The sequence below is a fragment of the Musca domestica genome, unplaced genomic scaffold (genome assembly GCF_030504385.1).
Source record: "Musca domestica strain aabys unplaced genomic scaffold, Musca_domestica.polishedcontigs.V.1.1 604, whole genome shotgun sequence".
NCBI classification, from domain to species: domain Eukaryota; kingdom Metazoa; phylum Arthropoda; class Insecta; order Diptera; family Muscidae; genus Musca; species Musca domestica.
The window spans coordinates 48346-64601 of record NW_026712365.1 but is presented as its reverse complement, the minus strand read 5'-3'; the positions used below and the strand labels follow the sequence as shown (position 1 = coordinate 64601).

The 16256-nt window shown below is 35.2% G+C and overlaps 3 protein-coding genes across 3 annotated transcripts in view; 1 reads left to right on the top strand and 2 right to left on the bottom strand.

The window, feature by feature from the left end:
- Positions 1-16256, top strand: part of LOC131805791 (chromatin-remodeling ATPase INO80-like) — a gene marked incomplete at its 3' end in the record, with an annotated part of 79706 nt that overhangs the window by 24066 nt on the left and 39384 nt on the right. The window lies entirely within an intron of this gene.
- Positions 1208-6631, bottom strand: LOC101892134 (putative serine protease K12H4.7). Its single transcript, XM_059129410.1, has 5 exons — positions 6373-6631; positions 6122-6303; positions 5586-6053; positions 5352-5521; positions 1208-1623 (listed from the first exon to the last, which is right to left on the bottom strand). The coding sequence occupies exons 1-5, from the start codon at positions 6604-6606 to the stop codon at positions 1223-1225; spliced, it is 1455 nt and encodes a 484-aa protein (XP_058985393.1). The 5' UTR covers positions 6607-6631; the 3' UTR covers positions 1208-1222.
- On the bottom strand, positions 9167-12992 carry LOC131805788 (putative serine protease K12H4.7). Its single transcript, XM_059129409.1, has 5 exons — positions 12756-12992; positions 12494-12675; positions 9936-10403; positions 9701-9870; positions 9167-9638 (listed from the first exon to the last, which is right to left on the bottom strand). The coding sequence occupies exons 1-5, from the start codon at positions 12972-12974 to the stop codon at positions 9241-9243; spliced, it is 1437 nt and encodes a 478-aa protein (XP_058985392.1). The 5' UTR covers positions 12975-12992; the 3' UTR covers positions 9167-9240.

Sequence of the window (16256 nt, the reverse complement as noted above, 5' to 3'; positions counted from 1 at the left end):
AAGAAGATCTTAAAATATCTCCTCTTTATAAAATACCTTAAAGCAGGTCTCCTATGAAAAGAAGACCTTAAGTAGGTCTTCTATAAATAGACAACAGTTTTCCTATGGATATACGACCTTTAACAGATCTCCGATGAACAGAATACCGATCTTCAACGGATCTCCTGTGGATACAACATTTCTCCTGAGGTCTTCTAGGTATGTCCTATGAACAGAAGGTTCTTAACAGGTGTTCTATGAATAAAAAAAAAACTTAAAAGGGTCTCCTTTAAGCAGGAGTCCTTAAACTGGTATCCTTTTGTGAATATAAAATCTTGTAAAATGTTCTCTTGTTATAAATTGCAAATTTCCATCCCTGCTGCATCGATGATGATGATGACGATGATGGCCAAGCCACTATGTGCCCAAAGGTTTTAACTGGTGTGAACACAATTTGCAAAGTTTTAAATCATGTTTTGACAAGATTTAAACAAATTTTTATTTCAATGTCATTTGATGTATGTGCGCCGGTAAGATCAAGATAAATCCCGATGAATAACCACAAACATGCATTTGACATTTGTCTATCTTCCCGGCGTTGAGGCCGACGAAGACGGTAACATCTCCAATGTGGCAATTTTTGTTAAGTGAAATCATCTTTAAAAACAACAAATTACGTTTTCCACTCCTCTCCCACAATTCGTTTTTTTTTCTTTGAGACGTCTGTCTATCTCTCGCTGTCTCTCAACAGCTTTGATGGGTGATCTGATAACATGCCTGGCATATTTAAATAGCTTCTGGTATTTAATCGAATAATTGGGAATATGACAAAGGATCTCCGTGGTTGTCTCTTTTTTTTTTGGTGGCTCCGCTCAATAAATTGTCATAAATCTCGCTAAAGAGTTACACAAATATCGCCTCCGAAAAAAGCAAATCTGAAATGTTGTTTGCAAATGTTTTTTAAATATCGACATGTAGCCTCGTCTTCGGCATGCATAATAATTTGTCGAGAGGATGATCGAATGTCCGATTAGTATTGTCGGCACGTTGTTAATGTGGCCAATAAAATTAAACTAACATGGCGAACATGGCTTCAATTAATATGTATTTGGATCATTCAGTGGATTCCCAGATCTTCAATGAATTCTAGGGAATTTTGTAAGTCAAGTAAAGAAATGATTCATCTTTGGAATTTTGAAATTCTTTTCTTCATTTTATTTTCGTATTTTCTTTCACACACACTTTAATCTCTCAACCATTCACGCACCAATTCTGTCAAACTTTCCTTGGACTGACGCATCTCTACACTATCCGACGAACTAATGGAACCGAAATCATTACAATGCGAAGCGTTGGGTATAATGGTTGCACCCTCAGCTACACCATGTCCCATGGGATTCCATGGATCCAATTCGCCATGGGTCATGTAAATATTTTCCACATCCGGTTTCATGCCACCAAAGAATTCATTGGTCCCATTGATTAGTTCTTGTATCTTCGAATCGGTATAACTTGCATCGTAAGCATCGCGACACAATTCGGTGGAGAGGGCCACCGGAAAACTGCTACCAAATGGTTGATTCTTCGATCCGGATGTCTGATACCAGCCATATTCGTTGCAGGTTTGATAGTACCAGGGACGGGCTGGAGTGAAAGAAATATTAAACGGATAATATTAGTAATGTATCTCGGATATCCAAAAAGATATGGAGGATGTAGATAATGTAGCAAATTATGTGAATAATGTATCTACATTATCCAAATAGTGTAGATACTGTATCTACATTATCTAACTAGTGTGGATAATGTATCTACGTTATCCAAATAGTGTGGATAATGTATCTACATTATACAAATAGTGTAGATAATGTATCTACGTTATCCAAATATTGTGGATAATGTATCTACGTTATACAAATAGTGTGGATAATGTATCTACACTATCCAGATAGTGTGGATAATGTATCTACGTTATCCAAATAGTGTGGATAATGTATCTACGTTATCCAAATAGTGTGGATAATGTATCTACGTTATTGAAATAACGTGGATAATCTATCTACGTTATCCAAATAGTGTGGATAATGTATCTACATTATCCAAAAGGTGTGGAAAATGTATCTACGTTATCTAAATAGTGTGGATAATGTATCTACGTTATCCAAATATTGTGGATAATGTATCTACGTTATCCACATAACGTGGATAATGTATATAGGTTATACAAATAGTGTGGATAATGTATCTACACTATCCAGATAGTGTGGATAATGTATCTACGTTATACACATAACGTGGATAATGTATCTATGTTTTCCAAAAAGTGTGGATAATGTATCTATGTTATCCACATAACGTGGATAATGTATATACGTTATACAAATAGTGTGTATAATGTATCTACGTTATCCAAATAGTGTGGATAATGTATCTACACTATCCAGATAGTGTGGATAATGAATCTACGTTATCCAAATAGTGTGGATAATGTATCTACGTTATCCACATAGTGTGGATAATGTATCTACGTTATCCAAATGGTGTGGATAATGTATCTACATTATCTAACTAGTGTGGATAATGTATCTACGTTATCCAAATAGTGTGGATAATGTATCTACGTTATCCACATAACGTGGATAATGTATCTACGTTATACAAATAGTGTGGATAATGTATCTACGTTATCCAAATAATGTGGATAATGTATCTACACTATCCAGATAGTGTGGATAATGTATCTACGTTATACACATAACGTGGATAATGTATCTACGTTTTCCAAAAAGTGTGGATAATGTATCTACGTTATCCACATAACGTGGATAATGTATCTACGTTATACAAATAGTGTGGATAATGTATCTACACTATCAAAATAGTGTGGATAATGTATCTACACTATCCAGATAGTGTGGATAATGTATCTACGTTTTCCAAATAGTGTGGATAATGTATCTACGTTATCCCCGTAACGTGGATTATGTATCTACATTATCTAAATTGTGTGGATAATGTATCTACATTATCTACCTAGTGTGGATAACGTATCTACGTTATCCAAATAGCGTGGATAATGTATCTACGTTATCCACATAACGTGGATAATGTATCTACGTTATCCACATAACGTGGATAATGTATCTACGTTATCCAAATGGTGTGGATAATGTATCTACATTATCTAACTAGTGTGGATAATGTATCTACGTTATCCAAATAGCGTGGATAATGTATCTACGCTATCCAAATAGTGTGGATAATGATCTACGTTGTCCAAACATTGTGGATAATGTATCTACGTTATCCAAATAGCGTGGATAATGTATCTACGTTATCCAAATAAAGTGGATAATGTATCTACGTTATCCACATAACGTGGATAATGTATCTACATTATCTAAATTGTGTGGATAATGTATCTACATTATCTACCTAGTGTGGATAACGTATCTACGTTATCCAAATAGTGTGGATAATGTATCTACGTTATCCACATAACGTGGATAATGTATCTACGTTATCCACATAACGTGGATAATGTATCTACGTTATCCAAATGGTGTGGATAATGTATCTACTCTATCAAAATAGTGTGGATAATGTATCTACATTATCTAAATAGTGCGGATAATGTATCTACATTATCTAAAGTGTGTGGATAATGTATCTACATTATCTAACTAGTGTGGATAATGTATCTACGTTATCCAAATGGTGTGAATAACGTAGTGTGGATAATGTATCTACGTTGTCCAAATAGTGTGGATAATGTATCTACGTTATACACATAACGTAGATACATTCTACGTTATACAAATAGTGTGGATAATGTATCTACACTATCCAGATAGTGTGTATAATGTATCTACGTTATCCACATAACGTGGATAATGTATCTACGTCATCCAAATAGTGTGGATAATGTATCTACGTTATCCAAATAACGTGGATAATGTATCTACGTTATCCAAATAACGTGGATAATGTATCTACGTTATCCACATAACGTGGATAATGTATCTACGTTATTCAAATAGTGTTGATAATGTATCTACTCTATCAAAATAGTGTGAATAATGTATCTACATTATCTAAATGGTGCGGATAATGTATCTACATTATCTAAAGTGTGTGGATAATGTATCTACATTATCTACCTAGTGTGGATAACGTATCTACGTTATCCAAATAGTGTGGATAATGTATCTACGTTATCCACATAACGTGGATAATGTATCTACGTTATCCACATAACGTGGATAATGTATCTACGTTATCCAAATGGTGTGGATAATGTATCTACATTATCTAACTAGTGTGGATAATGTATCTACGTTATCCAAATAGCGTGGATAATGTATCTACGTTATCCAAATAGTGTGGATAATGATCTACGTTGTCCAAACATTGTGGATAATGTATCTACGTTATCCAAATAACGTGGATAATGTATCTACGTGTGGGGATAATGTATCTAAGTTATCCACATAACGTGAATAATGTGTCTACGTTATTCAAATGGTGTTGATAATGTATGTACTCTATCAAAATAGTGTGGATAATGTATAAACACTATCAAAATAGTGTGGATAATGTATCTACACTATCCAGATAGTGTGGATAATGTATCTACATTATCTAAATTGTGTGGATAATGTATCTACGTTATCCACATAACGTGGATAATGTATCTACGTTATCCAAATGGTGTGGATAATGTATCTACACTATCCAGATAGTGTGGATAATGTATCTACATTATCTAAATTGTGTGGATAATGTATCTACGTTATCCACATAACGTGGATAATGTATCTACGTTATCCACATAACGTGGATAATGTATCTACGTTATCCAAATGGTGTGGATAATGTATCTACATTATCTAACTAGTGTGGATAATGTATCTACATTATCTAACTAGTGTGGATAATGTATCTACGTTATCCAAATAGCGTGGATAATGTATCTACGTTATCCAAATAGTGTGGATAATGATCTACGTTATCCCCATAACGTGGATAATGTATCTACGTGTGTGGATAATGTATCTAAGTTATCCACATAACGTGGATAATGTGTCTACGTGTGTGGATAATGTATCTAAGTTATCCACATAACGTGGATAATGTGTCTACGTTATTCAAATGGTGTTGATAATGTATGTACTCTATCATAATAGTGTGGATAATGTATCTACGTTATCCAAATGGTGTGGTGTGTGAAAATGCATCTACATTATCCAAATAACATGGATAATATATACATATTATCCAAATACTTCGGATAATGTATCAACATTATCCAAAATACGCGGAAAGTGTGTGTTGATTATTCAAATAGTGTGAATAAAATAGTTTCAACTTACCCCATTCATAATAGTACGAGGTATCCAAGTAATAAGCCAAAGTACCATTGTATGTGGCATCAACACATCCTCCATAGTAACCATAATACCACACCCATAAATTCGATAAGGCCGTGACATCATCCTTAAAACTCATTAAATAATCACAGTAGGCAGGAACATCATCACCTCTGGAAAAAGAAGAGAATCCATGACTTAAATAAAAATCCAATCTCCGAACAGATTCCACTATACCTCTGATATTGCACCACACCGGCAAAAATATACGCAAAACTACTAAACATTGTCCATATGTCCAAATCGTTATTTGTATTGAAATTATTACATAGTTTCAGCATAGCCTTAACCTGGGCCGATTTTTTACCCCTGATCATGACTTCCAATTCGGCAATACCATTCTGTATGCGATCATAACACTGTTGGCTGCCCAAAACACGCATTGCCTTGCCGACAACTTCCATGTATTCGGTGAAATCCACCTTGGCCAAGAGGGGAGCACTCGAAGCCCAACCACCATTCAAAAGATGAGGATAGAGTTTCTTGAACCAAACAACCATGGAGGCGGAATATGAGCCTCCCGCCATTATGACTTTGGAGTTGGCCAATTCCGATACGGTTTCACGCTTGTACTCAATGAAATGGGCCAGATCAGCCAGGGCCTGTTTGACATGCAAGTACTTCATGTTTTCCAATTGCAAATCTCTGCAAAGAAGATTTGGACATTTTTAGAATCATTTTTTTTTTGTTGTAGGATAACTCAATACGCCTACTTTGTTGGTTTACTTTCACCATAATAACGATGTTCGGTATAGAAAAGTATGCCATTATGTTCCTTGGCCAAATCCACAAAAATACCACCACTAATGCCACTCGGATCAATGTCCCATTCACCGCCAACATAAATGAACATGGGACCGCCTGGTTTGAAATACTCATCGTTTACCATGTAACGCTAGGGGATCAGACCAAAGGTTTAATCATTATCCACCATCTAATTCTCCATACCACCCTATCCACTTACCATTTGCCATGTTCGTTCTTCCTTGCTGTCGAAAGGATCCAATTTTTGGGTAATCCATTCGGTTTTCACATTGGCTCTGGGCACAGCCAATTTGGGTGGGCCTCTATGTAATTCCTTTAGGGTTTTAATGAAAATCGGAATATTTTCCGTCACACCCTCCGCTTGTTTCAAATAATATCCTCTGGCTAATCCTGCCAGAGCCAATACTCCCACCAGCCACAATGTTACCTTCATTTTTCAAAGTCCTATACTAGACTGCGTTCGAACTTATTTATAGGGGATTCATTGGGGTGAGGTCGTTTTCTTTTAATCTAAGACCGCAGTAGATAAGTGGCATGATTTATTTTGGCGAGATTTTTCCCGATACTGTCATTCTAAAATTAGCGGGAGCAGCTAAAGTTTTATTTATGTTTGAGTGAAAAATTTGTTTGCGTCAACATATTTTGCAAATGGTGAAATCTATAAGAATGTCCAAAGGGATGATTAGCGGTTTAAATATGTATCTGGATAAAATAGATTCATGTGGAAAACATAGATAAATTATCCACTTTATCTAGATAAGATAGATACATTTTTCACGTAATCAGGATAACATAGGTACATTATCCACGTCATCTAGATAACATAGACACATTATCTACGTTTTTGGATAACAAAGGCAAATCAATCACGTTATCTGGATAAAATAGATACATTATACACGTTATCTAGATACCATAGACACTACTGGGTAACATAGATGCATTATCCACATTATCTGGATACCATAGATACATCTGGATAACATAGATATATTATGTACGTTATCTGGATAACATAGATACATTATCCACGTTATATGGATAACATAGATACATTATTAACGATATCTGGATAACATAGATAGATTATCCGTGTTGTGTGATAACATAGATACATTATCCATGTTATCTAGATAGCATAGATGCATTATCCACGTTATCTGGATAACAAAAATACATTATCTACCTTATCTGGTAGCATAGATAGATTATCCACGTTATCTAGATGACATAGATACATTATCCACGTTATCTGGATAACAAAGATACATTATCTACCTTATCTGGTAGCATAGATAGATTATCCACGTTATCTAGATGACATAGATACATTATCCACGTTATCTGGATAACAAAGATACATTATCTACCTTATCTGGTAGCATAGATAGATTATCCACGTTATCTAGATGACATAGATACATTATCCACGTTATCTGGATAACAAAGATACATTATCTACCTTATCTGGTAGCATAGATAGATTATCCACGTTATCTAGATGACATAGATACATTATCCACGTTATCTGGATAACGAAGATACATTATCCACGTTATCTGTATAACATAGATACATTATCCATGTTATCTGGATATCATAGATGCATTATCCACGTTATTTGTATAACGCAGATACATTATCCACGGTATCTGGATAACATAGATATATTATCTTCGTTATCTGGATAACGTAGATACATTATCCACTCTATCTGGATAACAAACATACATTATCTATCTTATCTGGTAGCATAGATACATTATCCACGTTAACTAGATGACATTGATAAATTATCCACGTTATCTGGATACCATAGATACATCTAGATAACATAGATATATTATCCACCTTATCTAGATAACATAGATATATTATCTACGTTATCTGGATAACATAGATATATTATCTACGTTATCTGGATAACATAGATACATTATCTGGATTATATAGATACATTATCCACGTTATCTGGATAACGTAGATTATGCATGTTATCTGGATAACGTAGATACATTATCCACGTTATGTGGATAACTTAGATACATACTACACGTTAACTAGGTGACATAGATGCATTATCCACGTTATCTGGATAACAGATACGTTATCCACGTTATAAGGATAACATAGATACGTTATCCACGGTATCTGGATAACATAGATATATTATTCACGTTATTTTTTACAACAGAGATATATTATCCACGTTATTTGGATAACATAGACATATTATTCACGTAATCTGGATAACAGATACGTTATCCACGTTATACGGATACATAGATACATTTTCCACGTTATCTGGATAACATAGATAACGTGGAAAATGTATCTATGTATCCGTATAACGTGGATAACGTATCTGTTATCCAGATTACGTGAATAATATGTCTATGTTATCCAAATAACGTGGATAATATATCTCTGTTGTAAAAAATAACGTGAATAATATATCTATGTTATCCAGATACCGTGGATAACGTATCTATGTTATCCTTATAACGTGGATAACGTATCTGTTATCCAGATAACGTGGATAATGCATCTATGTTATCCAGATAACGTGGATAATGTATCTATGTCATCTAGATAACGTGGATAATCTATCTGGATAACATAGATAGATTATCCACGTTATCTAGATGACATAGATACATTATCCACGTTATCTGGATAACATAGATGCATTATCCACGTTATCTGGATAACAGATACGTTATCCACGTTATACGGATAGCATAGATACGTTATTCACAGTATCTGCATAACATAGATACATTATCCACGTTATCTGGATAACAAAGATACATTATCCACGTTATCTGAATAACAAAGATACATTATCCACGTTATCTGGATAACATAGATACGTTATCTGGATTACATAGATACATTATCCACGTTATCTGCATAACATAGATACATTTGGATAATATGGATACTTTAATAGAGTCTAGTGCCAATACTTGAATTAAAAAAATAACCCAATATTTTTTTTTATTATTTAATTTTATTGTTGTTGTAAAAAAATAGTTGGATTCTTATCCGAAATTTCTGAGAATTTCTATTTCAACCATTCTCGAACCAATTCGAGCAACTTCTCCTTGGATGCACGCATTTCAGCGCTATCACCACTGCTAATCGAACCGAAATCGGCACAATGAGAAGCTCTGGGAATAACAGAGGCACCCTCTTCCTCGCCATGACCCATAGCACTCCAGGGATCCAAGGCACCGTGAGTCATGTAGACATTTTCAACTTCGGGATTCAAACCGCCAAAATCTTCATTGGTTTGAGCGACCAGCTCATGGATGTGTTCATTCGAGTATTTCTGGCCAAAGATGTCGGCACACAATGTCGTGTATAGGGTGGCAGGGAATTTGCTGCCAAAGGGTTGGTTGGGCGAACCGGAGGATTGATACCAGCCGTATTCATTGCAGGTTTGATAATACCAGGGACGGGCTGGGGGAAGAGAAGTAGAATTTGAGTTGTTTTTGTTTTTAAATAGATTCCCTTTTACTTACAAGCCCCGTTAGCATAGGTGCTATCCAAATAATAGGCCAAGGTACTCTTGTAACTGACATCAGCACAACCTGAGGTAACACCCACCGACCACAAGAAGAAATTGGAAATGGCCGTCAAATCATCATCGAATGACATTAGATAGTCACAATAGTAGGGGACATCTCCTTCACTGTAAAAATCGTATTAAAACTTTTAAAAGCTTTCAGTCCAATTATTCGTTAGGGACAAACTTACGATTGATATTGCACAATGCCGGAGAAAATATTCGAAATGGAACCGAACAATGACCACAAATCCAAATCATTGTGATGATCGAATGAATTACACAATTTCAACATGGCCTTAACTTCCGCGGAACGTTTTCCGGTGATCATGGCCTGCAGTTCGGCAACGCCATTTTCAACACGTTTATAACACTGTTCCGAACCCAATTCCCTCAATGCCTTGCCCACAACTTCTTTGTATTCGAAGAAGTCGACCTTGGCCAAAATTGGAGCCGAAGAAGCCCAACCACCAGTCAACAACTGGGGATAGAGTTTCTTGAACCACACCACCATTGTGGCCGAATAGGAACCACCAGCCATGATTACCTTGGCATTGGCCAAAGCGGGAACCGTTTCACGTTTGTGTTCAATGAAATGGGCCAAATCGGCCAAGGCCTGTTTGACATGCAGGTATTTAAGGTTGTCGGGCAAAATGTTGCTGTAAAGAGAGAAGAGAGAGAGGGGGGAAAATGTTTAAATAATGGAATTTAAGAAGTTAAGAGATTTGGATAAAAATGATAAATTATCCACGTTGTTTTGACAACGGAGATAAGTTATCCACTTTGATTGGCTAAAATAGATAAATTATATACGCTATTTGGATAACATAGATACATTATCTGCGCTATTTGGATAACATAGATGCATTATCCACGTTATCTGGATAACATAGATACATTTTCCACGTTATCTGATAACGCAGATGCATTATCCACGTTATGTGAAGAACATAGATAGATTATCCACGTTATCTGGATAACATAGATAGATTATCCACGCTATCTGGATAACATAGATAGATTATCCTCGTTATCTGGAGAACATAGATACATTATCCACGTTATATGGATAACATAGATACATTATCTACGTTGTCTGGATAACATAGATACATTATCTACGTTATCTGGATAAAAAATATACATTATATCCGTTATCTGGATAACACAGATACATTATATCCGTTATCTGGATAACACAGATACATTATCCACCATATCTGGATAACATAGATACATGATCCACGTTATCTGGATAACGTAGATACAGTATCCACGTTGTCCGGATAAAGTAGATACATTATCCACGTTATCTGGGTAACGTAGATACATTATCCACATTATCCGGATAACGTAGATACATTATCCACGTTATCTGGAGAACAAAGATACATTATCCACGTTATATGGATAACATAGATGCATTATATCCGTTATCTGGATAACGTAGATACATTATCCATATTATCTGGATAACGTAGATACATTATTCACGTTGTTTGAATAATGTAGATACATTATCCATATTATCTGGATAACGTAGATACATTATCCACGTTGTTTGAATAACGTAGATACATTATCCACGTTGTTTGAATAACGTAGATACATTATCCACGTTGTTTGAATAACGTAGATACATTATCCACGTTATCTGGATAACGTAGATACATTATCCATATTATCTGGATAACGTAGATACATTATCCACGTTATCTGGATAACGTAGATACAATATCCATATTATCTGGATAACGTAGATACATTATCCACGTTGTTTGAATAACGTAGATACATTATCCACGTTATCTGGATAACGTAGATACATTATCCATATTATCTGGATAACGTAGATACATTATTCACGTTATCTGGAGAACAAAGATACATTATCCACGTTATATGGATAACATAGATACATTATCCACGTTATCTGAATAACATAGATACATTATCCACGTTATCTGGATAACGTAGATACATTATCCACGTTGTTTGAATAACGTAGATACATTATCCGCGTTATCTGGATAACATAGATACATTATCCATATTATCTGGATAACATAGATACATTATCCATATTATCTGGATAACGTAGATACATTATCCACGTTATCTGGATAACGTAGATACATTATCCGCGTTGTCTGGATAACGTAGATACATTATCCGCGTTGTCTGGATAACATAGACACATCATCCACATTATCTGGATAAAATAGATAAATTATTCACGTTATCTGGATAACATAGATACATTATCCACGTTATCTGGAAAACGTAGATAAATTATTCTCTTTACTTGGATAACGTAGATAAATTATCCGCTTTGCATGGATAACTGGGATAAGTTATCCGTAGATAAGTTATCCACGTTGTTTGAATAGCTTAGATCAGTTTTCCAGATTGTTCGGATATAGTAAGCAATTTATTCATAACGTAGATGACGTAGATAAATTATCCACATTGTAATTACGTTGATAAATTATCCAGTAGATAACGTAGATATTTTTGTAGTTCTTGGGAGAACGTATATACATTTTATCCACGTTATCCGTCTTACACGGATAACGTAAACTAATTATCCAAATTGTTTGGATACGTTATCCACCTTGTACGGATAACATAGATAAATTATCCACGTAGTTTGGATAACTTAAATCAATTATCCGTTTTGTTCCAATAAAGTTCTCCTCGTTATATGTATTCGCTCCTTCTGTTTTTCTCTCCTCCCCTTCATACTTACGCAGTTGGTTTGCTCTGGCCATAGAAACGATGTTCAGTATAGAAGAGCATACCCTTGTGCTCCTTGGCAATATCCACAAGAATACCCGAAGAAATACTGCCAGGCTTGATTTCCCATTCACCGCCCAAATAGAAGATCATGGGACCACCTTCCTCGAAATATTCATCGTTGAACATATAACGCTGGAAATAAAAAATTCATAATTTGAAAACAGTCTTCCAAAATTTCAAAAAAAAAAAAAAAAAAAAAAATACGCATTTACCATTTGCCAGGTACGCTCCTCGGCCTCATCGAAATGATCCAATTTTTGGGTAATCCATTCCGTTTGAACAGCTCTGCTCTCGATGTGTGAATCGACTGGAGGACCTCGGTATAAATTTTCCAAAGTCCTTACAAAGGTCGGCACATCCTTTACATCCTCAACGGCTTTGACCAATGTTGCCGCGGCCAAAAGACCCACAACCACCAGCGTTAACTTCATAATGGCAAATAATTCGAGAATCGATCTCTCCGTGCAAAATTGCCCACTTTTTTTAATTTTACAACTATCGTCCAGTAAAGAATCGATAAGATTTTGGGATTTCATGATTTACTTTTTATTGATAGCCGTAAAATGGGCGATTTTTGTCTGGATCGCCCAAAGCTTATCAAAAATAAAAAAAAAACTTGATTAGAGTTGGGAAAACAAATTGTCAGTGGGTAAATCAAATAAAATTTATTGTCATAGATAGCGATCTAGAGGTTCCGTGTAAATCGTTTGATTTAATGTAAAAACGATTGGAGTTCGAATGGTAGATACCTTACACCTCGTAATATTTTATGTCAGACTTGGGTCTACTGCGGGAGTAGATAGGGTCAAAATATTGCATAACCATATGTCTTCCAAAATGTGAAAGTATACACCGATTTTTTTGCATAGTTTGACCATTTCTACCAACATTAGATCTGGAATATACAGGTCCAGTCCTCCAATGTATTTCTCTGCGTCAGTATATATTATAGAGTAGTGAAGTACCTGACTGATTGACCATGAATCAACTCCTAGAATCTTGACATTTTGAATGAGCGGTAGTCTCCATGCATAAACGTGTGATAAGGCTGGGTTTTTGGAAAATTGTACTAAAAGGGTACGAAAAGTACTAAAATGTACTACAAATAAAATACTTTGTATTAGACAGACGGAATGAGCTAGAATTTTGAAATGAGAAACACTCATGCAGTGTAGGATAGATGTACCGAAATGTTTTCTGGAAATTCGAACTTTAAGGTAACGAAATGTTCTAAAATGGTACTAAACTTCTGAAATTGTACCATTTGGTATTATGTGAACGGATAGAGCCAAAATAACTTGAAATTCGGTATCAGAATCAAGGTTGGAAAATAAGATTGATATGTGAAGGGGGTTGGTAAATGTGTACTAAGTGTGCGAACTGTACTAAATGGTACTAAATTTGGAGCAATTTGGTTTAGGGTGAATATATAAAGTTGGAATTTTGAAATTTAGTATTAGGATCCTTGTTGGTATCAGGGGCTGGATTCTTGTTCTATGAAAATATGAAATGAAAAATATTTCCTTTATAAAATTTTTCATTTGACATTTAATTCCTTTATAAAAGTTTTCATTTCACATTTTCATAGAACAAGAATTGAGGCCCTGGTTTGTGATAAAGCGATGCTTTTGGAATTGTGTACTACAAGTGTAAGAAAAGTACTAAATAGTACTATATTTGGTACAATTTGACATTTGGTAAAAAGATAGTGCTTGAAATCTGAAATGTTATGTTAGAGTCGCTGTTCATGTCTAACCTGGTCATATGGAGGTGGTTTGGAAAATGTGTACTATAATTATATGAAATGTACTAAATGGTACTATTTTAGGTATTGGGTAAAATTTGATATTTAGATTACTGATGATATTTGTAATTGAGATTTGACGGTGGGTTAGAAATATTTGAGTTGCAAGTGCACGAAAAGTACTAAATAGTGCTATATTTGGTACAAATACAATTTGGTATTGGGTGAACATATAGTGCTCGAAATCTGAAATTCGGTATTAGGATCGCTGTTCATGTGTAACCTGGATATTTGGAGGTGGTTTCGGAAATATGTACTTTAATTGTACGAAAAGTACTAAATCTAATAAATAGTACTAAATTTTGTATTGGGTGAAGGGATAGGATTGGAATCCTGGTCTATGTTTCTATCTGGATTCGAGATATGGAGGAGGTTTGGGAAATGTATAGTACAGATTTGGACTACATTTGGTATTGGATGAAGGGATGGGGCTGGAATCCTGAAATTTGATATGGTATGATGTTGGTATCTGAGATTGAGATTTGCAGGTGGGTTTGGAAATGTGTACTAAATTTGTACGAATCCTCAAATTTGATATTGAAGTCACTGTGGTTTTTGGAATAGAGATAAGGAGGTGGTTAAGGATGTGTTTGCTATTATTAGATAAAAGTACCGAATGGTACTAAATTTGGAATTGGGTAAAAAGAGAGAGCTGGAATCCTGAAATTTGATATTGAGCTCTCTGTTGCTATTTGGAATTGAAGAACGGGTGTGGTTTTGAAAATGTGTACTATAAATGTCCAAAAGTACTAAATGGTACTAAAGTTGGTATTGGGTAAAGAGGTAGGGCTGGAATTATAAAATATGATATTTAGGACTTTCTTGGGATCTGAAATTGAGGCATGGAGGTGGTTTTGGAAATGTGCACCATAATTGTACGAAAATTATTACATTTGGTATTGGGTGAAGGAATAGGGCTAAAATCTTAAAATTTTATATAGCTGTTACTGTTGGTGTCAGTGGTTAAAGTTGAAGGCGGTTTGTCCGAAAAGTACTAAATAGTACTAGATTTTGTATTGAGTGAAGAAATAGGGATGAAATCCTCAAATTTGTTATTGAGATCTCTTTGGGTCTTAGGAATTGGTTTTGGAAATATATACTGTAATTGTACAAATAGTACTAAATAGTCCTAGATTTGGTGTTGGGTGAAGGAATAGGGCTGAAGTCCTTAAAATTGTATTGTAAATTGTAACTCTTGGTGTCTATGATTGAGATACGGAAGTGTTTTGCAAATGAGTACTAAAATTGGACGACAAGTACTAAAATGTACAGGGTGAGATAGAAAAAAAAACTGCAACAAAGTCAAACGCCATAACTCTTTTTTTTTAATTCTATTGAATGAAAGTAAAAAATGTCGGAAATAGCATTAAATTTTAGAATAAGTTTAGACTTATTCGAATTGGTCACCTTTGGCACGAATTATGGCTTTTAAATGGCCAATGAAACCGTCACACGCTGCCCGAATGTTGCTCTGCGGTATTTTGGTCCATTCCTGGCGAAGCGCTTGTTCGAGGTGATCGATACTTTGGTATTTTTTAGTGCCAACCTTGCTTTCCAAAATACTCCAGACACAATAGTCCAACGGAGATTTTGGTGGCCATTGTGCGCTGGAAATGAAGCGAGGAACCTCATTTTGTAAGCACTCTTGGGTGAGTCCAAGGTCTGCGGCCAAAATATTTTCGCGATAATATTTGGCATTTAATACGAGCAGAGAGCGACCATCGGCACACACCATCACCATGACCGGCGCTTGAGTTTTGGTGGCCAACCGAAGGTGCACCTTTTCAGATGATCTCTTTGGCAAGTAAACACGATCATTTTGTTTGTTTACAAACTGTTAGATAATGAATATTATATCATCGGAGAAAACCAAATTCGGCAGTTCACCACTTTCGGTCAAGCGAAGCAA

Coding starts and splice junctions, on each gene's coding strand:
- LOC131805788 (XM_059129409.1), bottom strand. CDS start 12,974: ATGAAGTTAACGCTGGTGGTTGTGGGTCTTTTGGCCGCGGCAACATTG. Junction 12,676..12,755: donor AGGAGCGTACCTGGCAAATG/GTAAATGCGTAT, acceptor TTTTATTTCCAG/CGTTATATGTTCAACGATGA. Junction 10,404..12,493: donor GGCCAGAGCAAACCAACTGC/GTAAGTATGAAG, acceptor CTCTCTTTACAG/CAACATTTTGCCCGACAACC.
- LOC101892134 (XM_059129410.1), bottom strand. CDS start 6,606: ATGAAGGTAACATTGTGGCTGGTGGGAGTATTGGCTCTGGCAGGATTA. Junction 6,304..6,372: donor AAGAACGAACATGGCAAATG/GTAAGTGGATAG, acceptor CTGATCCCCTAG/CGTTACATGGTAAACGATGA. Junction 1,624..5,351: donor CTCGTACTATTATGAATGGG/GTAAGTTGAAAC, acceptor CTTTCACTCCAG/CCCGTCCCTGGTACTATCAA.